The sequence below is a fragment of the Limanda limanda genome, chromosome 3, assembly GCF_963576545.1.
Source record: "Limanda limanda chromosome 3, fLimLim1.1, whole genome shotgun sequence".
Classification (NCBI taxonomy): domain Eukaryota; kingdom Metazoa; phylum Chordata; class Actinopteri; order Pleuronectiformes; family Pleuronectidae; genus Limanda; species Limanda limanda.
In genome coordinates, this window is record NC_083638.1 from 17878956 (window position 1) to 17903507 (window position 24552).

At 40.8% G+C, this 24552-nt stretch overlaps 1 protein-coding gene across 1 annotated transcript in view; it reads left to right on the top strand.

Annotated features, from left to right (window-relative positions):
- ush2a (Usher syndrome 2A (autosomal recessive, mild)) overlaps positions 1-24552 on the top strand; it is a 192888-nt gene that overhangs the window by 70968 nt on the left and 97368 nt on the right. Inside the window, exons 28-42 of the mRNA XM_061068445.1 lie at positions 3787-3917; positions 6445-6571; positions 7101-7202; positions 7624-7812; positions 8441-8571; positions 8668-8947; positions 9508-9729; positions 10229-10309; positions 12965-13153; positions 14390-14530; positions 16211-16286; positions 16714-16799; positions 17886-18045; positions 21884-22046; positions 22133-22280. Coding sequence (XP_060924428.1) covers positions 3787-3917; positions 6445-6571; positions 7101-7202; positions 7624-7812; positions 8441-8571; positions 8668-8947; positions 9508-9729; positions 10229-10309; positions 12965-13153; positions 14390-14530; positions 16211-16286; positions 16714-16799; positions 17886-18045; positions 21884-22046; positions 22133-22280 — 2226 coding nt within the window. The remainder of the gene's footprint in view (positions 1-3786; positions 3918-6444; positions 6572-7100; positions 7203-7623; positions 7813-8440; positions 8572-8667; positions 8948-9507; positions 9730-10228; positions 10310-12964; positions 13154-14389; positions 14531-16210; positions 16287-16713; positions 16800-17885; positions 18046-21883; positions 22047-22132; positions 22281-24552) is intronic.

Consider the following 24552-nt stretch of genomic DNA (forward strand, 5'->3'; position numbering starts at 1 on the left):
CAGAGAGATGGGATCATTCAGTATGAACAACAGTTCATATTCATTTATAAAAAAAAAAAAATTTAAACATTGTATTAATCTAGTTTACTCTTGAGTTGATGGTGTAAGCTTTATGTACTTGTAAGTCATATATGCAATCTATCCTTTACAGTTAATGAAGGGTCCCTTCACACTAAACTTCTTAGGCCTAAATAATGGGCATGGAAGATGTTTCACATTTTGTCCGACCAGAAGAGGAGGCCTTGGTGCGAATCAAATTGCATCAGTAGCTGTGAGCTTAAGAATGGTGATGATGTAATTTAGTCAGTTGGTTCGTGGGTCAGTCTGTTCAACAAATACAGGTTATCTTTTAATTTCCGTTACATTTACTAGGAATATCCACGGTCCCTGATCAAAATCTCCACTACTGCACAAGAGACATCAGGACGCAATGGGCTGGTGGCCAGCAGCACACTGTGAAAAGTCCCGTAATCGATTAGGTGTTTGAGCACATTCATTCTCCGAAGGGGATGAAAAGTAGATGTTAGTCCTGTGGTTGGTCTCCATTCAAGACACACTCAGCAATTTAGGGCACTCCTCTCTTTTTTTTGTGGGGGGGGAGTAATTACTTTAGGGGAAGACAATTAACTGTCAATGTCTAAACTATTAATTATATAGTAAATCATATCCTAATGTGTTGTGTGGGATGTTGTGGAAAGTGTTTGTGTACATGATGCATTACGTTGAGCAACTATGTATGCGTCTCTGATTTGCACTCTCTGTGTGATTGTGCTGTGTAGTAAGTATTTGTGCGTATGTGCACTCGCATGTACTCTGTATATGCAACAGAGTCACCTGTCGTGATGCGTGGCCAGGTTTGTCTGTTGATGGCTCCAAAGTGGTTGTCAGTGTGAAGTAGCACAAGTCCTGTGGGGACATGTGGAGGGAGCAATGCTGAGCACAAGTAGTGTCACTGTGATGTCGTACACTCGGGGCAAACACCTTAGTCAAGTAGGTGTTGACAGTCTGTCCCTCACTGCCATCCAGGCTCATGCAAACATACTATACATTATATGCATTCCAATCATTTACAATATACTTAATCTTTACGTAAATACATTCTTCTCCTTTGCAGATCATATGAGTGTTTGGTTCCCGTTGACCTGCATGTCCCCTATGTACAGAATTGGTTACGTTTGTTAATGTAGTGATAAATATGTCCTTCCTATGTTGACGTCCACTGTAGAAAATACAGTCTGACATTATCTGCATGCAGTGTATTTTACTATTAATTATGTTCACACCAGATATAAAAGAGGAAATGAAAGAAAGGAATGTGGGATACATAGGAAGGAGCCGAGTTGGGAATAATGGATGTTAAAAAAAAAAGAGGACTGAAGATGTAAAGAGAGAAAACACTCAGAGGAAGCAATACGTTTAAGAAAGGAGAAAGAAAAGGTCAAGAAGAAGAAGAGGAAGGTTAAAAGCAGTGGCAAGAAAGAAAGGAAGAGATGAGAGATCGGGCGAGTGTGGTGGAGAGAAAGAAGGTTAAAAGGGGATAATGTAATGTCAGGTATCTGTCATGACTTCACTCATCTCCTTGGTGACAAGGTCATGAATGTAAATGACACATGTCCGCTTGATGTACAGAATGCAAGTTCAATGTAAAGAACACTTTTGTCTCAGCTGTATAATGCAACCACATTGAATGTACTTTATATGTAGACTGTATTTTCTGCACTATTTGAGATCAATATGGACCATTTTAAGATGGCATTTTTACATTCAGACCTTTATTAAGAGGCTTTTCCTCCTAATTATAGAAAGGAAAAACCATACGGTTATTTTCTCTGAGTCTGTTACATGTATGTTGTGCACAGCTTCTTCTCTAAATCACTTATGATTTACACGTATGCTTGACTGAAAGGAAAATGGCAAATCTGTGATGACTTTTTTACCGCATCTTAATGGAGGATACTGTTTTTTTAACTTTTTCCGTTGTCCTGGGTATTCATGGGTGAATATATGTTGGTGGCTGCGCTCAGCCTTAGAAATGAGATGAGGAGTTCAGACATCTAGAGGGAGTTTGGGGTAGAACCGATACTCCTTCAGGTCGAAAGGGTAAAGTTACAGTGGTTCGGGCATATAGTCAGAATGTTGCCTAGGTGCCTTCCGTTGAAAGTTTACTGGGCATGTCCAACTGGGAGAAGACCCAGGGTAGACCCAGAACTCACTGGTTCTTAATATTCCATCTCAAATGTGAATGATTCAGGATCCAACAGGAAGAGCTGGAAAGCGTGGCTGTTGAGAGGGAGGCTTGAAATACCCTTAGTCTGCCACCTCCAGGACCCAGTCCCTGATGAGATAAACTGGATGGATGTCCGTCTGACACGTATACCTGCGGTATATCAAAAAAAATTATAGTAGATCCTATTACAAATAGAACCAAGGAAACAGAAAAAGTCCTTTTTATTCCAAATAGTGTAACTGGAAGTTCTGTGAGGTGGCTAATCTGTATTCATGTTGAGCTTTCCATGTAACTGTTCGACTTCTCTCCATATTAAGTGAATTCACACACTAATTATTTAGCTAACACTGGACTCTGATAAACCTGGGACTGCCTCTTTTCAACTCTTTAGATCTTCCCACACTTCTGTTTTCTACAGAGACGATAGAGCTGAGGAATCACACACGTCCTCGTAGACACGCACATAAAACCGCATGGTCTGCGTCACCGTGTGGATCTAGAAGTGGATAAGATTCAACTTCTCTCCATAGTAACATGACAGGACAGTACGCTGGATGAATTCACTGCCCTGTGTGATTGTTCGAGGTTCCGCTGGTCTCAGAACAATAAGTTTCCCACATTGCTGAATTTATAGAATTGAACAAACGCCCCACTTCAACGTTTACAACAGATGTATTTAAATAATTTTGTGGACGATGATGCTGTAGATTTGAACTTTTATTGCCCTGATCAAAGATTGAACGATATTCATCAGAACAGTTTTCCTCTCAAATCCCAAAGTCGTTTTGAGATGTAATATGGATCATAATAATACTTTAGAAATTCAAGCATTTTAATGTTAACTGGTCCTTTTTTGAATTTTATTCTCATTCTTGAAGTTGGACGGTTGCAGGAGTAATAGAACAGTGTTGTGACTGGCTTCCCCTAACTTTTAAGTTTTAAGTTTTTCTATTTTTTTATGTGAGGCACTGTTAAAGTTGGGGAAGCCAGTCTGCGTTCTCAAGCTTCTCCTTTAAGTTCATGTTTCCCCTGAAGTATCTAAGTTGTAAGATTATCCTGGACAGTTCTGGACTGTAGTGGTAATGAAGTCAGCCAAGAACTTTACTGCTGCTGGGAAACACTGTACTTGATGGAGAAGAAGAAAAACTTTCACACAACCTGTTTTTTGACTTGCAAATAGACATATTGTTTGAGGAGCACAGTTGGTGGTGATGTTAAACCTTTAATGGCCGTTAATTTGACCCTGTAGGATGTGCAAGTGTAAGGGTTCTTATATTCACCTCTTAATTTGACCCAGTCAAGTGTTAATTCAGAAGGTCTTGAGGAGAAGAAGGCATATAGCAGTCACACATTGATGGTTTCTCTTTTAATTATTTAGTTTAGTTGATAAAGTGCTTGGTGCTGCTGGATATCTGCTTGTAAACGGTCACTTTTAACAGTAGAACCCTGACAACAGCTCCCGCAATTCAATAAACGTTTGTGCATTAGTATTATAGAATATCACTCAAAGTAAATGAAATTGTTTGCTCTCTCTCTCACAAACTCTTTCTTTGTACCAGGCGTTGAGTTGAGTTTCAAGACTCGTGCTCCAGACGGCCTGCTGCTCTGTGCCTTCTCTCCTGGGGATCAGGAGGAGTTCCTGGCTATTCAGATCCAAAAAGGACGGCCTTACTTTTTGTTTGACCCACAGGTATGTAAAGTTTATGTTGTATGTAACATTTCAATACTTGTAAAAGTACGAGTGCAGAGAACTAATATTTCAAAACAGACGTGCATACAAATATGAATCAGTCATGTGACTTAGGGTCATAAATATTAACTACAGTTTTCTGTGTGTTGCGGTTATGTTTTCCTATTTCTTTAAATATTGTTTGAGCCTTACTCGATATATGTTTGTTGAGGATCTTGGAACAAATTCAGTTTGTTCCCACTGAGTGAGGAGCGTCTCCATCCAGCTCGAATACTGTTAAACACACCTGGGGTAGCAGCAAGCTTGCTGTTATTCAAAGCCACATATTTGACAGAATATCTTGACAAAGTGTCATCATGTTTGAAGTGCACCACAGAGCTAGAGGCAGTTTAACCCATTTTTTCATGGTATTTCATCCACATTTTCCCTTTTGTTTTTGTTTTTTACTTTTTTAGTTCATCATTCTCACTTTATCTTCTTGCTCACCTTCACCTGTGTTTCTCTTTTTTCCTCTGATCCATCTCTCTCTGTCTCTCTCTGTCTCTCTCTCTCTCTCTCTCTCTCTCTCTCTCTCTCTCTCTCTCTCTCTCCCTCTCCCCCTTGCTCCCTGCTTCTCCCACTTTCTCACTCACTTGCTCTCGTCTAATAAATGTGATCTGCAGCCCCTCATTGGTTTCTGTCAGGGAGACAGGGAAAAGGGGGGAAAAACTTTGAAAGTGTGTCAACGTTTGAATTGGACTGCAATTAACTCATTCCCTGCAGTCACCACGCGTGAATACCAATTGCAAGCTAATTAAGCTTTGCACCCTTGCACAGATACACACGCACGCACGTACACACACACACACATACACAGCCTTGCTTCCCTTATCCCTCCATACAGACACGTGTAGAGGGGTTAAAGAGTCAACGACTTCGATGATGAAAGTGATGATGGGAGATGATTACAGATATTTCCATGAGGCCACCAACTCATTACACACTCAAACAAACACACACACACACTTTGCTTCCTCATCACTATACCGTTATCGAAATGTCTTCATCAGAATGTAACTCCGGGATGTACCTGTGTGCGCAGAGGCGTGTTTGTCACTGAACAGATCCTTGTCGACTTGTAATGTAGATGTGTGTGTGTCTGTGGCGGTGATGTGTACTTTTAGATGTGCAGTGAAGTGTATGTGTCTTCTCCAACTGGGTTGATTCCTTTGTTTAGGCTAGTTTGGGGTAATTAACAGTGGGAGTGGTGTCACGGCTTATTAGTGTTCCCCTAGATACATATAGCTGGGCCCATTACTTCCTCCTATTAGCCTGTTGAGCTAGCCTAATGGGATTACCAGTGCACAGGGGTAATTTAGCATGACACAGGAAAGTGATATGCTCATACATATGTGCACATGCGAGCTGCCACACACATACTATGAAACACATGAGCACTCAAAAACCCTCTTTCATTTGAAGGAGAGACAGAGCAAAAACTGCTGCGTCCCATTCATATAAGTGAAACTAAAGGAACTTCTCAATGTTAGTGGATGGGACACGGGGTAAAAAGTCAAAATACACATGAAATACATTTTTCTCAAAAGATGTTTTTGTCATTTCTGATTGTTCCCATCACACTGATGTTTGATTAGGTGCTAATGTTCCGGAAAGTTTGGTTTTAATTTGTTATTTGATATCCAGGATTATGTTGGGCTTCATTTCTGGATAGAGAGAGGGAGTGAAGATGTGTTTCCATCTTTATATATTCAGTGTATGGCTGTGTGTGTTTCTAGACACATTTTCTTCGGATGGTGCTTCTCAGTTAAACCACCAGTCCTTACCACTTGAGCTATTATGCTCTAAATGCCTTGCTCAAGGGCACTTGGAGTTAGTAACTTTCTATGCCAGTTCCTCCCAGGCTATGGATTCAAACGGGTGTTAAAGAGACAGAAAGAAAGCGGTAGTGAAACCCACTCTTCTGTTGTCTTGTTAAGTAGAGCTGTCTAACAAAGACTGTAAATATGTCAGAGGCTGATATACTCTGGCATTCATACATTTATTGATCTCATCGTTAAATCTTCATCACAGTGTGTGTGTGTGTGTGTGGATGTACAGTCAGTGTGTTTCTGTGAGTGTGCACGTACATGTTTTTACTACATCACTCTTTGCCTATTTGCTAAGAGCTGATTACAGCAATGATGTAATCTTTAATAGGAAGCAAAAAGCCCTGTAACAACACATTGATGACTATATGTTCATGACCTTTTTCAGGGTGGTGTGTTTATGATATGTGTAATTTCCTAGATTTCTAACTTTGTTCGCACAACAGAGACCTAAAGGAGACATCATATAATATATTAGAATGTGAACTTTACACTGTTTTTCGAGAAGTGGCCACCTTTGAGCCAGATTACTGTAAAACGCACTGGTGCTTGACTTTTCTCAGGCGCCAGAACTGTTGTTGGCTTCCCAACACCATCCATGTGTATGTGTCTATAATACTTGTCCATACTGTGGGTTTGTGTGCATGTGTTGGTGTGTTTAGGGCTCAGCGGTGGCTGTGAGCGTACAGGGTGATGGAGGGCGACGCTACGATGATGGACAGTGGCACAGCATCATAGCAACAAGGCGAGGGGCCGTGGGAACGATCGTTGTGAACAATCAATACAGAGGTAACGCTTCTCATATTCCTACTGACCACTGTGTGCATGAGATCTGTGTGTGGGTGTAAGGTGTAAATACAAGTGTAGTTATGTTTGTCTGTACGTGCGCGGATGTGCACATGCTTGGTGTGAGACTGACAAGTGCATATGTGCATGTATGTTTCTACTGTATATATGTAAATCCCCCAGCTCTGCATGGAGGTATAAGCAGGTTAATCCTGTTCTATGTCTGGTGGGAAAAACACAGTTTCACACACATGTTATGTTTTTCAGTTATTCTTAAATATGTCTTTGATATATTTTCTTTCTTTCTGGGAAAACCAGGATAGGAAATGCATGAGTGTAAACCTTCTTTCATTTAGTCTTTCTCTTCTGCTTTCTCTCTTTTTGCTTGTCCCCATCTACCCTCTTTCTCTTACAATAAAATATAGGGAGGAACAATGTCACATAGATGTTCCCTAAATGCTCTTATTTCATATTTGCTCTTGTTCTTCTTTAATTCTACATCAATGTGTAACACCATCATTCTTATCATCAGGAAGTGCGTCAGCCTCCAGCGGCAGCACCATTATTGGCGAGAACACAGGGGTGTTCATTGGAGGACTGCCTGAAGACTTTACACTGCTAAGGGAGGATGCAGGTAATCTGTAATCCTTCTTTCTATACCTCTGTGCTGGGGATAGCCTGAGGCTGGAGGTATCAAGTTTTGGGTTTGTCCGTCCGTCTGTCCATCTGTCCCAATATTATGAACACAATATCTAAAGAAAACCATGAGGGAATTTATTCAAATTTGGTACTACAGCTCACTTGGACCCACAGATGAACTCATTAGAATTTGGAGGTCAAAGGTCACTGTGACTCATAAAACCCTGTTCACTTAGATTCTCTTGGACATGATACATTAACTCTAAATATTTGTCGTAATTCTTATATTATATAACACTAACTCTGACACAAAGACACCCTAGGTCATCTTAATGATGATTCAAAGTTTGGATACAGGAAGAGAAAACTTTTAAATTGACATTTTTACCATGGTTTATTTTGGTCCGTCTCACTAGGTGATGCCCGGCTGGTGCGACAGAGTTTCTCTGGTTGCCTCAGAGACGTTAGTTTCAAGACGACTGACGGTATCTCAGAGGAATGGACGTCTCTGGACTGGGCTAAAGTCACAGAGAAGGAGGCAGTGTATGAGAACTGGGAGGGATGTCCTGCTCAAACCGTGGATGGAGCCCATTTTCTCGGCCATGGTAGGATCCTATCAATTGTTGTTGATAATTATATATTAATGTGTGAACTGGTCACTAAAACTAGAGAAGAGTAATATAAACGCAGTACCATAATATAAAAGGTTCCGGATATTTTTTTATTTACTTCCTTGTTTTTGAAGGCCATTGTACAATAACTTTATTATATACTACATAGATTTATACTGATCACTGCGATCTACAAACATTAACATGACAATGTGTAATGGTATAAAGATTGAAGAAAGGAAGAACAGTTGTGTGCTGTCTCTCTTTTCTTGAATTAGCTGCGTTCAGATACAGGAAGCGATATTTTACTGTCAGTAATATACTGACAAGGTAGCATATATTTATAAGATGGTTATGATACGATGTTTCATGTTGTTCATATCAGGGTCAACAGTGGACATTTCCTCCATTATAGTTTATTAAAAGGGCCTTCTCGCCAAATGTTATCTTACCAACCTTAAATATTTCATGCCGAACAATTTGAATAGTGACTCAATCTTAATTGAAAAAAATGACAGGTCCCGAATATATCTGAAGAACTCTTTATATCTAAAGGAGTCTTCATCCCTGAGCCTTGTTATACAATGGCCTGTTATTGAAAATGATGTCTTTCATGTTTCAGGTTACTTGGAGCTGGACAGAAATGTCTTCAGTGGAGGACAGGACTTTGACATTTCTATGGATTTCAGAACAGACCAGCTCAATGCGCTTCTGCTCTTTACATACAACACACAAACTGAAGACTTCATGCTGGTGAGGACCAAAGACACATTTACAATCAGCGTTTAAATATGGAATCTTCAAAAACACATGACAAAGTACCAACTTGTGGTATTCCTTATGTTTTAGGTGGAGCTGGAGGGCGGCCTGCTGTCCTTCCTTCTTGCCTCTGAAGGTCATGTGACTAAACTCAGCATGTGGGTGGGGCTGAGCTACTGCAACGGAGACTGGAAACAGTTGTCATTGGCAAAGCGCGGCTTGGTGATCTCTGCTGCGGTCAACGACTGGGCAGAAGAAATAAGGGGAGTGGGAGGAGCGGTGAGACTGAGAGTCGATTCCCCCTTATACTTGGGGGGCGTGCCAGGGGAGCTCATACATCCTGCTCTGGACAGCCGCAGTCACAAACACGGTGAGATATATGTTTGCACAGAAACCCCCCCTTATCAAAATGGCAAGAGAAGTGTTTCATCTACTGTAGCTGTGATTGGTGTTGTATGCGGCTACATTTTGACATGGTTTTCTGCAGCTGGTTAATCATTTGTCTCTAATTTTTCTCTGTAGAAGAAGAGGATAGGTATCGCAGATTGTGTTTGTAGCCTAATTAATTATCTACAGCAGGCCAGGGAATAAGTTCGGCCTCTGAGAATATATAGTGTAAATCGGGAGTGGAGGTCATCGTTCTTATTTAAAATTATTCAAAGATTCCCTTCCAGATCCCTTGCAACCAAGCTGTGATGTCATGCACGCAGGTGCAAACCTTAACCTTGGATTTGAATTGAGCTCAGAGAAACTTTCCACTTTCAGCAGAATTTGAAACCAGTTACTGTGAAGGTCAAATATCTAGTGAAATAGCAACGAGCCAATGTACAATTTTACTAAGTTTTGAGAAAGATGCACTTTTCTCACTTTCCCTCTCTCCTCTTTGCTCTCCTCCGTCCACTCTTTTCTTACTCTTCTCCTCTATAAAAGGCCTCGGAGGTTGTATAAGAGGTCTTTCAGTACGAAGTGATGAAACAAACCCTGCGAGTCAAAGTGTTAACCTGTTTGCTGCCACCCGCCATTCTGTCAGAGTCTACATAGATGGCTGCCCCACAGCTGAAAGTCGGTACAACTGCAGAGGAAACGACTCTGTGTTGGTGTACAGTGGGAGGAAGACACACGCCACGGATTATAGTGTACAGCCTTTCACTGGTAAGGATGCATACATAGACGTCACCACGCTTACACAGAGACAGCTTTCACCTAAAAAGTAAGCGTGGACCTCCAATTCACTCACATACCTTCTTAAGACATCAAGCAAACAATACAAAGAGCATGACACAGATTTCTGCTCAAACAGCTAATCAAAATTAGGTTTTAGTAAAGGAGCACAGCAATCACAAAGAATCGTATTAATACAGAGCAATTCATGTATGTACAATATTTATACATTGATATTGTAGAGAAGCCAAAGTTCTGACTTCTTACAACATCATGTCCAAAATGTTTAAATGTAACACAAGAACAATCTCTTCTCATTATTGATTTCTTCTGATTTATGGAGGCACTGAAGGTGGACCAAAGATGTCACTATGCTCCACCAATTAATTATTGACAGTGATTCAAATACCTTCTCTTATTGTAAGAAATATCTGTCCTCCCTCTCTAACCCTGTCCTCACCCCCATCTGCAATCACTCACACCTTTTCAGAGTACTTGTACAGGTATGTGGCCTTGGCAGCCGGAGGTTTGGCAGCAGGACCTTGGCAGAGAGGACGCAGCCAAGGCAGAGGTATGATGTCTCTCATCTCGGTCAATAGCTGATGTACCCTTCTGTTGTAGCAACAGAACAATGTGTATTTTATGTATTATGTATCGCTATAACTGTAATGCACAACTAATCGTTTTACAGCAGTGGTCTTTAGTGAAAACCAAGTATTAACACTTCTTCTTTCCTCTGTTCGCCCTACATCGCCCTTCTCCCCTCCTCATCTCTGCTTCTTGTGTGTCAGTGTGTGAGTGAGTGGGGGCGTGGCCAGCCAGGGACCTCTGTTTGCGTGTGTAAACTCAGCAGATGAGATGAGGAAGTGACACGACTTCGTTCATATACAGAGACAAGCCAGTTACATTTTTGGAGCACCGGTGCAACAAAGGAACAATTTTACTCGTATTTCAAAGATTTAAATGGTGGCACTCTGGAGCCCTGTAGTAGTAAAGTAGTATTGCAATAATAATATTTTACATTTCTCTCAAAATCTCACAGTATACCTCTACTTGCCTCCCAGCACACCATTTGGGAACCACTCGTATACAGTATCTGCTGTAGTATCATTCTTTCTATTCAACTTCCATCTGATACAGTCCAACAATATGAGAGCATGATAAGACCCTCAAGTACATAAGTGTGAAAAAGCCTCTGGTATTATCACACACGTTTGTGTGTATGGGTGTTTATATGTAATGTATTAGATGAATTGTGTAATCTGTCTCGGGTTTAGCATTTTAATCGTAACTTAGCTATTCCTAAAGTATAAATTCACTTACATACATGTTTATATGTTTAACTGAAAACATTTGCTCAGACATATTTTGGCACATTCAACAGAGGGAAATATTCTCCCAGGTTGACTTAGTTCTCCAGTGTTTCTGTGTGTTCCTCAGAGATTTTGGATGTAAGAGCAGGACTCTCTTGTGCAGTATGTGAGACTCATCCAAAGCCAGTGATATTACACGTGCCTGACGCTATGGGAGATTGATAAGGCCTCTATAAAGGGCATCCCAGTAAAAAGCTGTTAACCTAGAATGGCCTGTGTGGTCCCTCGTGTAATATAAAGCTGCTCGTTAGTAGTGAACGATACACTGGTAGGTCTCAGTACAGGCTTTGACCGGAGAGAGGAGTGGAGTTGGGGAGGGAGAGTCCAAAAAACATTAAGTAGTGAGGAGAAAAGAGGCAGATGGGGGACAGGGACTGACAGGAAAGAGAGGGATGGACAGAGAGAGGGAAAGACGTGGGAGGGGATGAGGAGAGACGCGAGGTAAGTGGTAATGAAGGGGGAGATAAAATCAGGAAGATGTAACAATAGCTGAAGTGGAGAAGGAAGGTGAGAAAGTTATATCGAAAAAAAGGAAGTTTATGACAAGAAAAGCAAAAAGGTTGCCGGAGATGGAGCGTGAAGCAGCTCTTCAATGTTGTACTGTTTTATGACTTAATATACTCGACATTCCTGCTCGAAAGCAAAACGTACAGCGGGCTGAGTGAGGGAGATTAACAAGATTAAAGATAAATGGAGCATCAATTTGTACAGCAACTTCTTTTCTATTTGATACACAAAAATATCTCCATCTGTAAGTCCCCCTTTTCGACAATTTTAAGAATTTACAGCCAGTAGTTTTGGGTCTAGTCATGGGTGCGTATGGTTGAGGTGGATTTAAAGAAAGATGGAGGGATGGAGATAGAGAACGCCAGGCAGTATGACAGAGAGGGAGGGGAGGAAGGAGATGGACCGTCACGAAATACAGAGGGTGTCAAAGAGAGAAAGAAGGGGAGTGCTATGCAGAAGGAGGGAGGCTGATTGCTTTGAAATATAGCCCAGAATGAATGGCTGGCTGTATTAAATCAGTGCTGAAAAAGTTACTACTCTCATAAATACTATTTATGCTAATGGTGAGGTATGATTTACTGGGCCTATTAAAACACAGAGAGATGGGGGGGATGCTTTTTCTTTAACCTCACGTGCTCCCAACCTGTTGTTTAGCTTTTCCCCTTCAATATTCTTTAGGGTTGGGCTCTTATGTCTTTGATTCTCGTATTTGCTTTATTATATATTGCTTTAATTATATATGTGTTTGTTTTTAGTTATTATTCTGCTTCTACTCCTGTCTATCTCACGCTGTCCTCATCATAGGCTGATGTCATGGCAGCTTCTCAAAAGTGAAGCTAAAATGTCTCGATAGCCACCTGGTGGCCGACTGCATTATAGATCCTAAATCCTGCCTAATTCTTGTTAATGTTTGGGGCATGGTCCAAACTAAAAGTCAAAGTACATGTCCAATACTTTTTTTTCACAGACAGTTTCTGTCATTTTAGGTTTCACGCTATTGTATCTTCAAGTGTTCATTTTTCCAGTAGGTTTGGTTTTAATTCTTTATTTGAGGTGAAAAGTCATGATCGACAGCTGAGACTGACTCCTTATCAATCGAGCATGTGTATGGATGGACCTGCGCTACTGAGGTTACATCCCGATCACTAACGCACAGACTCATACTCCAAAAACACAAGATAGCGCCGCTTGTCTCTGGGATATTTTAGCTTAACTTCTTGATAGTGGGAGGAAGTCAAGTGGGGTCTTCCATGTTTATATTTTATATACAATCTGTGGTCGTCATCTACTATAATCTTCTCTTCAGCCTCCTCTCATATTGACTCATGTTTCCTCTCTGGCTCCAGTACCTAGTGTTATGCCGCCTCCGACTACAGTGCAGAGCCTGAATGGTTTCAGTGCCAAGGTGAGCTGGGAGCCACCCACTGGTGACAGAAGAGGGCCGATTGACAGATACGAGCTGAAGGCCTACAACAGTGACCAGCCAGACGCACCACCCATCAAGGCCACATACCTGGCCAATGGAAACTTCACAAGTAAAACACACTAATTTCCAATAAAAACTTATGTTGTGCAGTCTCAGTGACACGATCTCAGTGACTTGATGCTGAAAAGCAAAGAACTGGATTCTCCTCAGTAACAGCCAGGCAAACATCACGTGATACATCGTAATTTAGCTTTTTTCCTGCTGCCATCTTGTGGGACCTGTAGGGCATTTTGCCCCTTAGTGAAGACACATTTACACTTTTTCACTCACTTTCCACCAATCTTTCATCCAAACACACACACACACTGTCCCAGGCAACCTGTTAATGTCTCCTTGGCAAGTCCCCAAATTTAGGAGACTGTCTCCGTTTGGAACGAGACACTCAGGTCTACCCCGATGATGTCATACCCTGGCATCTCTCCTTTCTCTCTCTCTCTCTCTCTCTCTCTCTCTGTTGCTCACTTTGCGATCTTTCCTCACTTCATCTTTTATGATGATCATCATGATGTGTGCGTCCGCTGCTGCTATTCGTCCCTCCTCTCATCCACTCGGCCATGTCTCCAGGCAAATATGAAGATGAGCTCTCCGTCTCCGTCTTTCCTCGTGTCTCTCTCGCTGCCCCCCCTATTCCCTCCCTGCTCTTTCTGCCAGACATAAAGCCCGCCGTGATAAGGCTCCCCGTTAATTTATGATGGCCTCGACACCTGACTGCAGAATTACACCAACGGCTAAAAAACACAGGAAGCAAATGAGGGTGTAATGGCAGTGGAGTGGGGCCCTGGCCCTTAATTGAATTAAAAGACATGGGTAACAGCGAGAGAGAGTGCGAGAGAGAGGTGACTGGACACAGAGGGTGAGGAGAGTTGGAGGGGGCGGAGGAACAGAGAGGGGACGTAAAAGATTGACTAAGGAAAAATAGAAAGGAGCCGAGACGGCGAGGACAAAATAACATCACGGACGACTGAAGCTTTTATAATTAGAATGGACTCTCTTTGTTTGCCAGACGCAGGACATTTGCCTAGCAACACTGATACTGAGAAACAAGTAGAGCATTAAAAGTGGCCCCACTTTGAGGCATACAAAAGTAACAGCAGGGTCCAATAAACACTCAATGCAAACAGTACAAGGAATCAGCCAGGTAAGGTAAGGCTGGACAGGATGGTAACGAAAAGCTTTACATGGTGTCAAGGGTATCTTAAAAAAAGTAGAAAATCAAGTAGGTATCCTCCATCTTCTCTGTCCCCGTCTCCGTGCCTCTGTGACATGTTTACGATCTCCTCCTCAGGTGTGTTGTCAGGTCTGACGCCGTCCACTCGATACAGCGTCACTATAAGTGCCTGTAGTCCTGTCCGTTGTACTGAGAGTCTTCATCATGACAGTGGTGGTGATAACGGCTTGAGATGGAGCCTCACCACCCCAGAGGAAGGTGAGACTGTAAAGCACAAACACACACGTATAGAGATCAGTAGGGCTTGGTGTTGGGACTAAAATCATATCCTGAAAGAGGTCGTTTCATATCCAGCTAACTGCACATATCTTTATGCTGAACATTTTTGTAGTTAAACTTAGGTCTTTGCAGATTAAAGTCGTAACGGCAGCTATTGCCTTCCATCCTCATGATTCTTTTACATATGGTGTGCTGACACCAAAAGCCTCTTCCAACGTCTGAGTTTGGGTTTTGTTTTGAGCACTTGACAGTACTGTTGTGGCTCTCCTCTGCAGACTCTCTCCACACCGTCTGAAGTGACTCTTGTGTAGGTGGTAAATGAGATTGGTGGTGTTTGAGGCTGCTGTGGGGACCAGCCTGCAGCATAATGTGAAGTATGGTTTTCTGGTCCATGTCGGTCCAGACTTATCCAAACCATGTCCATGAGAGAGTAGAGTCCTTTTTACTTTGCATATGGGATCCTCACTTTGGTTTGGGTGTTCAGATACTCTTGTTCAGAATAACCAATTTCTGTGTATGCAAAGCATTGTTCAAATTACGTTAGTATAATGTATATTGCCGTGAAGAGGGATTTGCTGACCAACAAAATAAACAGAGCATTATAGGAAACGATTGACATTTTTCAATTGTCACAAGATATGATTCTTCATTTCACACAGCTCTAATAGACATGTATTCCTGCACCTATGAAGATAACTTTTGTCTTTTCTATTCCTCACCCGTAGCACTGATTTATGGCTGTTCCTGCATGTGGACACACAGACACACTTCTAAACACACTCAGACACTCTCATCCTGTCTCCTCAGTGATGGAGATTTTTTGCTCTTCAGAAGAGGGACGAGGAGTCGCAAGACAAAAATATGAGGGATAAGTGAGAATGGAATAAATATGGTCGGGGAAAGGAGATAAGGAAATAATATGGCTGGATATGGCAGGACTCAAAATGATAAAATGAAGATGCACATTGCAACAGAGTGAAAGGCAGATTTCATATTTCTATCATCAAGGAGGTCATGAAAAGAAGATGTAAGAGGAGAGAAATGAAAAAATATATATTTTTCCCTCATATGTTCTTCACTACATTAATCTGTGTTGGACTAACTGGCCGTGTTGGGGAAATAATGTGACGGCAGGGGTCAGCGCAGAGACGGCAAAAATCAATCTGAAGTAAAAGAAAAGAACAGATTATTGTATCGATTCTCCCTGAGCGCGGAGTTAAGATACTGAACCATGTTATGAAGACCGGAGGAAGAACTTATTTCCAACTCTCTTTTGCCAAAGTCTATTTTTCAAACACACGACAGCAGCGTTCCATGAGCACGGGCATATTTTGTCACCTTATTGAGGAAATCAAGGAGGCATGAAATCATCAAATGTTCAGCAGTGTTCTGATAATACAAATTAGATTTTCATAACATTTTGAACATCTTTTACAGTAAATTCAATATTTTCAATTATTTATCTATTTCAATGCAAAATATTCAATAGTGACCATTCACTCCATGTCAGTATTTACATCATACAATATATGACATTTTTAATTGTCAAAACATTGGAAATAATTATCTAATGCAATGATGTATCCGATTTTCTATTTACATATAAACTACTATATTTGTTGTGGCTGAATCTTTATAAACAAATATCTTTGATTGCAGCTCCAGATGTTGTGTCCCCTCCCGCTGCAGTCTCTTCCCCCTCAGCTCTCTATGTCACCTGGGACTGTCCAGCAAGGTAATACACATTCTCACCTGCTCGTATCCCCTCTTAAATAACATACTCATGTTGGCGGATGTTATGCTGTTGATTTGTCTGTTGTAATTTGCTACATAAGTTACTACACCCCTGATCTTTAGATATATTACTTATTAGCCTTCAGTAATGAACAACATGTTATTTTATATTTCTTTTCTGACCTACCGCTACAATAGAAAATGAAAGACAGAAGTGGGGATAATTATTTTAGTCAACTGAATCACAGAATGAATATGATATTATATAATAGTGACTTTTGTCTTTGTCTTTATTGAGCATACTTGTGTTTTCCCCCTGAATAAACATGCCCTAATTGAACACAACACAGAGTTTTACATCAGAATCCTATGGGTTAAATATAACATCATAATATTACCCTCACTCAATTTTTTTGTTTCAATGATAGGCCCAACGGAGGAATCACAGAGTACCTTCTCTATCACAACAACCAAATTGTCTACAGGGGGAACGACAGACAACACAACATCACTGGTAAAAAGGAGGGAGCACGTTTTTGTGTGTGTGTGTGTCTCTGTGTGCGTGTGCATGTGCAGTGTACAGCATAGCTGTGACTGGAGGGATGGGGCCTCGGTGTAAAGAGAAGGGGAAGAGTTAAGAAAAGCAAAATGGAGTGGGGGATTAGCATTTGAAAGAGGAAAGAGCATCTCAGTCCTTACCGAGGGAATTGCACTTTGAAAAAGAGAGCTAAACACACACACACAGACACAGACACACACACACACACACTAACACACACACACACACATCCACGCAGACGAATATGAAGCAGCGGAGAAACAAAGCCCACTAAACATTAGCACAGATGCATACAGACAATTTGCTTTGAAAGCTTTCACTAAAGAGAGTTAAAGAAGGTATGAAACACATGTCGCACCAGTGAGACAACAATTCTGCACGAGGCTGCAAATAGATACACACACACACAAACACACACACACACACACACACACACACACACACACACACACTATACAGGCCTGTATATGGATCAGATACACAGGAGAGGCATCCTATATATATTTTGTATGCGCTGAATAGATTGTCACTCATTTTGATTTTACAGACCCACACACACTCTGTTAGAAATCAGACTGCCCAACAGCGTATATGTGGGTCTTTGTAAGTTAATGAAGGCGTGAGAGCACATATCATCCATGCTGGGTTAATAATGCTGAATGTCTGATGTTCACGGTGATTGGGAGGATTATGGATGTAGTAATTATACGGTATGTGCAATAGGAGATCGTGTTACAGAGAAGTGAGACTGCTACAGTTTGACATATGGAGAACACTTTTCAGACAGAGACAAGTGACTGCAAGAGACACAACCAACAAGAAAGTGCACTGAAGGCTAAGGGGTATGTAGTATGCATGTCAAAAAAAGAGAGAGGTTTCAGCAGTGAGGGTCGAGTAAGTGTGAAATCACCTCAACAACAAGAAGGTGTGAAAGAAACGTAAGGTAGTGATATCATTCAAGTGTTTGTTTTTTTATATCAATCTGAACAATCGTTGTGTATTTTTATAGCTGTCTTTGTGTATGTGTGTTTTCCGTCTCAGGTCTTGGTGTCTTCTCCACTCATGTCTTTCTACTGAGTGCTTGCACTTCAGCGGGCTGCACCAACAGTTCACAAGTCACATTGGTGACCTCACAGCTTCCTCCCGGGCCTCTCCACGCACCAAATCTCACCCTGCTCGACTCCAGGACTATTCTGGTGGAGTAAGTGCACTGCACATACACACGCTCGCACGCAACTCATCAGTATGTAATTGTGTCTGGTCCATACAGAGTGGTCAGGGACACATATGCACACATGTAGGGTTTATAAAGCTGTGATAAACAATACATATCCATTCATGGCGTCTCATTGCTGAACACAGATCCGTCTTGGTCTGCTTTTCTCTTCAGTGGAGTTACTTATTTGTTTTGTCCATTTCCATTGGATCTGTTTGCGATTTGCTTATTGATGCACCAGTTTTTTTCACCTCAGCCAGTAATGAAAAGTTTTTTGCACAATGTTGAAATTTTGTCACATGAGTATGGCATTTCCATTCCATGTTTATTCCTCTGTCTTGGCATAGAAATGAGCTCAACCGGTAGCGTGGGCCCCCCTAGAGCGGGTTTGGTTCTGATCCGGTTCTCCACTGCTTTCTCCGCTCTCTATCCCCATATCACGCTTACTATCCTGTGAACAAAGTCCAATTGCTGAAAATATATAAAAAAAAACAAAAAAGACTAGCCGGAGTCATTACTTGTTCTGGTTGTTCATCCATCCACCCCTCTCTTGTGAACGCAAATATCTTAGGAACGAACATTCTTAAAAATGTTCCCAGTGACCTCACAAAACATGTATTTGGCCATAGGTTAAGACTTCATATGATTTATGTGATAAAATGCTCCCAATTCCTTTTATGTAATCCTTTCAAAGTCATGGATGTAAAATACAATCTGAGGGGTTGGTGGAGCGCGGTACAACCAGTGAGTCTAGTTTAAGCACAAATTGAAAGTGCACATAACAACCAACACACCTACTGTGGTATTTATGAGAATTTACTCATAAACGAGAAAAAATCACTGAAAATGAAATTGTTACAATAAAAATACCTTTAAGCATTTTCTAGCTTTTTGTTTATGTTGTGCAGGAATAAAGGACAAAAAGACGGGCAGAGATAACATGTGACATTCAGCAGTTGTGTTTACCATGCATAATATTTTCCTGCACTTGACCCTTCACCCGCAGAGGGAGAGGACAGACGAGAGGACGGATATATGCCCTTTTTTTTCTATCAGTGTGTGTGTGTGTATGAAGGAGTCAATCTGCGTAGAAGCCATTAGTGTCCTGACTGTCACTTCAGTCGTACTCACCACAGGAGGGCACAGTGCCACACACACACACTTGCACACACAGAAAGATACACACACTTGAACAATGGACAGAGGGTGTGAGGATGGAGGAGTAAACTGAAGGTACTCAGTGTCTGAGAGGGTGAGGGTGAGTTTGTGTGGTTAAGATGCTTTGATTGTGTTGGACGAGCAGTGTGTATCTACACAGACACACAGTATAGTATATATTCTTTCTCATTTATAGCAAAGGCATCTAACTGTTGCCTCGTCCAAGAATATTTTATCCTCATTAATGTGTTCCGTATATTTACAAAGAAAGAAAAATGTACGACATGTAATTAACAATGCGCCACACATGTCTGACTGGTGCGTTCATTCAATTTAAGCTTGACCTCATAACATGTGGAATATCAGGCCTCTTCTGCAACAACAAAAAAAGAAGAAGCACAAGAAAGTTTTGGACGTCCTGAAATCCACAGTTATCTCTTTTATTTTCTCAACACCATATGGACACCATATGACTCCTCATGTCTTTCCTCCCACAAACGTCTTTCTATACTGATGTTAACCTACTCAAATTAAAATTTAGATTCAACATTAATGCAGTATCCATTATTCTATTGCAATTTTATTTCCTTGAAACTCAATCTTGAAAAACAAAAAGACAATGTGCAACTGTACAAATACCTACAGTCTGTGCTGTATATTCTTTCCAGGTGTGGGTAGGCTGACAATTGCCTTGTTAGCACAGTGAGGTTGAGAGATCACACTTGGTCAATATTGAGAAAAGCTGTGAAAGACTGAGAGAAACAATGAGAACAAAAAAAGTGTTTTGCAGGAAAGAACATGTAAAAAATATTTTCAAAAAACCGTGAGACAGGGAGTGTTTGTGTTGAGTGAGGGTGAAAGACTGTGAGAAAGGTTGTGGTCGACTGCAGGACTTGAACAGAACATCAGCAGATTTACTCCCTGCCCTCACCTCACACCAACAACTACTACAACTGCTACAACTGCACTGACACAAACTCAGCTGCAAAAATGCACAAGTAAAAACATGTCAAACCAGTTCATCTGAAGTACATGGTTTTAAATTTAACCTGGTGAAAAAGCAGTCATAACGGTATTTTCATATCGCACTTTCAAAACCAGAAGTATTCTAAAACCATTACCGCAGTGAATTATGATACAGATTATTACAACTCCCCTTTGATTTAGTTTTTCAAAAGTGGACATACATCACGCTGCCAATCGACATCGTATAAATCTTATAATAGATGTGATAGATTAGCCACAGTGGCTAATTGTGTGCTAACACACACTCATCAGTCATTCAAAAACTGTTTTTTAATGGGAGGAAACAAGAAATGAATCCATCACTTTTTAAAATGGCCTCCCCCTGCTACCTCGCCAGGAGGGTTGTGTGTCTCCCTGGGATTCGTAAGAATTGCTGGGGACTATTTATAAGAAGAATGTTTTTGTTGCTGTTTTATTTATATATTATAGTGTTGCTCAGGAAAATTGGATGACGTCCAAGTCAAGTGTCAACCTTTACAGGGCTGCATTTTACAAAGTTAGGGTGAAAATAACTTTACAACTGAACTTTAATTAAATGTTGTCATCACTACACACATTGTTTCATAGCTCGAGTGTATCAAATAAATCAAAGGATGTCTTTCATTTTTTTGATCAAGTCATGTTTATCATCTCCTACTCTCCATCAAAAGAGAGAAAAACTATAGTTAAGCATTAAAGACGAGATTTGTTTTTTGTCTGAATTTTGTTCTTTTCTTTTCTTTCACAGTTTAGTATATATGCAGCCAAGATAATGTCCCTATGGCCCTCTCTGTTACATATTGTAATCATACTCTGCATGTTTCTATTTTTAAACACTGTCTCCTGTCCTCCTCTACCTCTCTCTCTCAGTTGGGGATGACCTTCCTGCTCTAAATATAGAAAAGGAGACACCTCTATCTTACAAAGGAAACTGTTTGTGTGTGTTGTATAAGAACCCTTAGCTCAGCACTGTGTTTCCATCTAAAGGAAATACATTGATGAAGTCAAACACACTTGCACACACTTGCACATAAAAACACAAACACAGTGATCTGTTTCTGTGATTGGAGTGAAAGACCACCAAGGAAGCTTATAGAAACAATTTTATTTTCTGTCTCACAATCTTTTTTTGAGCCTTGAGTTATAATAATGTTGTTGTAAAATATATAATGCACTTATCATGTACACACACACACACATTTTAGAAAATATCCAACTTTCACCAAAGTTCTGTAAAACAAATCAGTAATTTGATGCAACCTGTGAATTCCAAGCAGTGCTAATAAAATCTTGATATTTTGATTTATGGTATCCACCCTTGTTCAAAAGGACAGTTATTTTCCATTTAATGTTATGTTAGATATATAAACTGGCATAAATTATGTTCACAGTCTAACATTTAAATAAACTAGTGTACCATTTTGGTGTTATTTAAAATACAATGTGGTTAAATATTAGAGAGTTATGAGCTACACGTGTGTACGGCTCTGATCAAATTTTTTGTTTTTGAAGGGTGTTCCTAAAAAGATTAAAACAACACTAGCCTTTTTCAGTAACGATGTTCAACAAATTTTTGACAAAACAATAAATTTATGTTCTGTTCGTAATTGTTCAGTATATTGTATTTTTCATCTCTGCTGATTCCACTCTGCCTCTCCAGGTGGTCCCGGCCCTCTCAGCTCAATGGCATTTTGGAGTTCTATTCCATCTTCCTGTCACATGATGGCGGACAACCTGTGCTGACCTATAACAGCACAGAACTTTTTCAAGACCACACAATTCGCAACCTGACCCCTGGGACAACCTACACCATCACAGTGGCTGTAAGTTCCCAAATCAAACCTGCACATCATCATTCTGATTTGCATCATCAGCTCCTTCAGTGTATTATTGTATGTGTTTGTTTCAGGCCTGCACGGGAGGGGGGTGCACCCTGAGCCCTCCCAGCCAGGCTCAGACTGAGGAGAGCACACCGGAGAATGTTCCTGCTCCGCTGGTCACCCCTTTGTCCCCGCATGCACTCAACGTCAGCTGGACACCTCCTAACACTCCAAATGGTGAGAGGACAAACACTTACAGAGAAACCACATAACCAATAGGATTCACATAACCGAAAGGATCTAAATTAACATTTATCAGTTTCGTATAAAAATGTTTAATTAGAGCTAAATTCACACAAAGCTTTTGGTGATCCATGTAACAATGTTTTTAAAAATATATTTGATTTTGATCGAGGGAATGAAGTGGAATCTTGTGAAAGAGAAGTGTGCAGAGAAGCGCTGAAAAATATCGTAATAATTAGGACAGCTTGATATACACACATGTATATGTAAATATATATATATACAGTATAAATATATATTAAACAGTAGAATTAAATTCAAGGTGGTGGTATTTAGTGGTATCTTGGTCAGACCCCACAGATATGAAGATCTGTACATGGATTGGGGGTCCTCTTTATGTGACTATGACACAGGAGCAGAGCATTTCCTCTTGTATGAGGGAAATCAGATGTGGGAGCGAGAGATAAAGATAAAACAGGGAGTCCAAGAGAACAACGGCAACGGCAGGGTAAGAGAACATACCGTCAGAGAGCGGGACTGACGGAGGCGAGGAGAGGGCAGTGCTTCACCAGCCTCTTTTAAGTGGATGAAAAGTGCTCCCTTTTGACTGAAAAGAGAACTGCAGGCTGGATGTACATGGACTCAGTGACTGCTGCTCACTCTCAGTCGTCTCTGTTCTTCTCATCTTCATCTAATTTACTCGCAGCCAATTAAAATCCATCGCACAGGGCTGGGCCGAGGAGTATTTCATGTATGTTAGATGTAAATATGGAATCTGGCAGTTGACTTGGATCTGTTGAGATTAAAACAAAAGGAGAACTGTTTAGTGTTTGCAGATGTTTTAGCATGAAGAGAAACAAAGTTGTCAAATTCCATGCATGAATAAACTACTCTCTAAATATATCAGAAAACATTTTCAAAAACTTATGGATTTAATTTTCTGCAGTGAAAGGCACCTGCGTGCTTGCTTCCTCACATTGTTTCAAATTCAACATCTGTTTCACCCATTATTTTAATGTATTTCACTAATAAATTGAGCATCCAAGAATTTTGTGGAATAGCTTGCTTTAACATTAATGAAGCTATTTTATTTAAATATATACAAATCAGACACTAGTAATCAGTCTGTCATACATATCCATCCATCTTTAAGTACTCACCACTCTTCTGAGTTGAGGTGTCGACCTCTCATGTCCTCAGTTTATCTCTATCTCTCTCTCATTTCCTGGCATTGCTCCTCTGTCTGTTATAAAGAAAAAGAAACAGAAGTATATGAAAACTCTGAATATGAGGTATTGTTACTTTCCACATACTCCTTTTGTCTCAATAAAACACAAACACACAAACAAATGCTGCATCGAGTGATGAAAACCATCTGAGGATTTCCTACCCCTTTTCCCTCACACGTGCAATGCACTACCACATATTATCAAATGTTACTGCCATGCTCGTTAAAGTATGTGTAATTCCATAATGCGCGTGTGTGTAATGTGAATCGTGTGTGTTTTACGCTTAATGCCACATGAGTGCATTTCGCACCATAAACCCTGTGATGTGTGTGCATATTAGCCTGGATAAATGACTTAAAGCTTTTCTCATCTGATGACAGAAATTTATAACAAGGGAGACACTTAATCATGATTACCCGATTATCTCACGCTTAAAAAGCTTTAATTTTTGCTTAAAAAGGAAGAAGGGCTCAGTGCTTCTTTTTTTTTCATTTGCTCTTTTTTTTCATAAATGGACGGCAACAATGTCGATAGTGATGGGTTCCAGAGAAGTGAGACTGTGTTATTTTCTCTCTCTCTCTCTCTCTCTCTCTCTCTCTCTCTCTCTCTCTCTCTCTCTCTCTCTCTCTCTCTCTCTCTCTCTCTCTCTCTCTCTCTCTCTCTCTCTCTCTCTCTCTCTCTCTCTCTCTCTCTTGCCCCCCTTCTCCCCAATTCCGCAGGGATTTGTGGGGGATAATCCTCTCGGGGATTAGGTCGGGGCAACACGCAGACAAAGAGGGGAAATAAGCCTGTTATGCATTCGCTGCTTCATTTCCCAACCTGTCTTTATTACAACCTATACTGATATGGGCTTATTCGCACACACAAGCACATACAGACATGCACACACACACACATGCATGCACACACACACACTCTCACACGCATGTGATTGACCACATTAAGAGCTTCCCCAGATGTAGTTGGCGTCAGTGGGGTTTTGTGTCTTCATTTCCCTGATAGGTGTGTATATCTGTATTGAGCAATAATAAAACCCA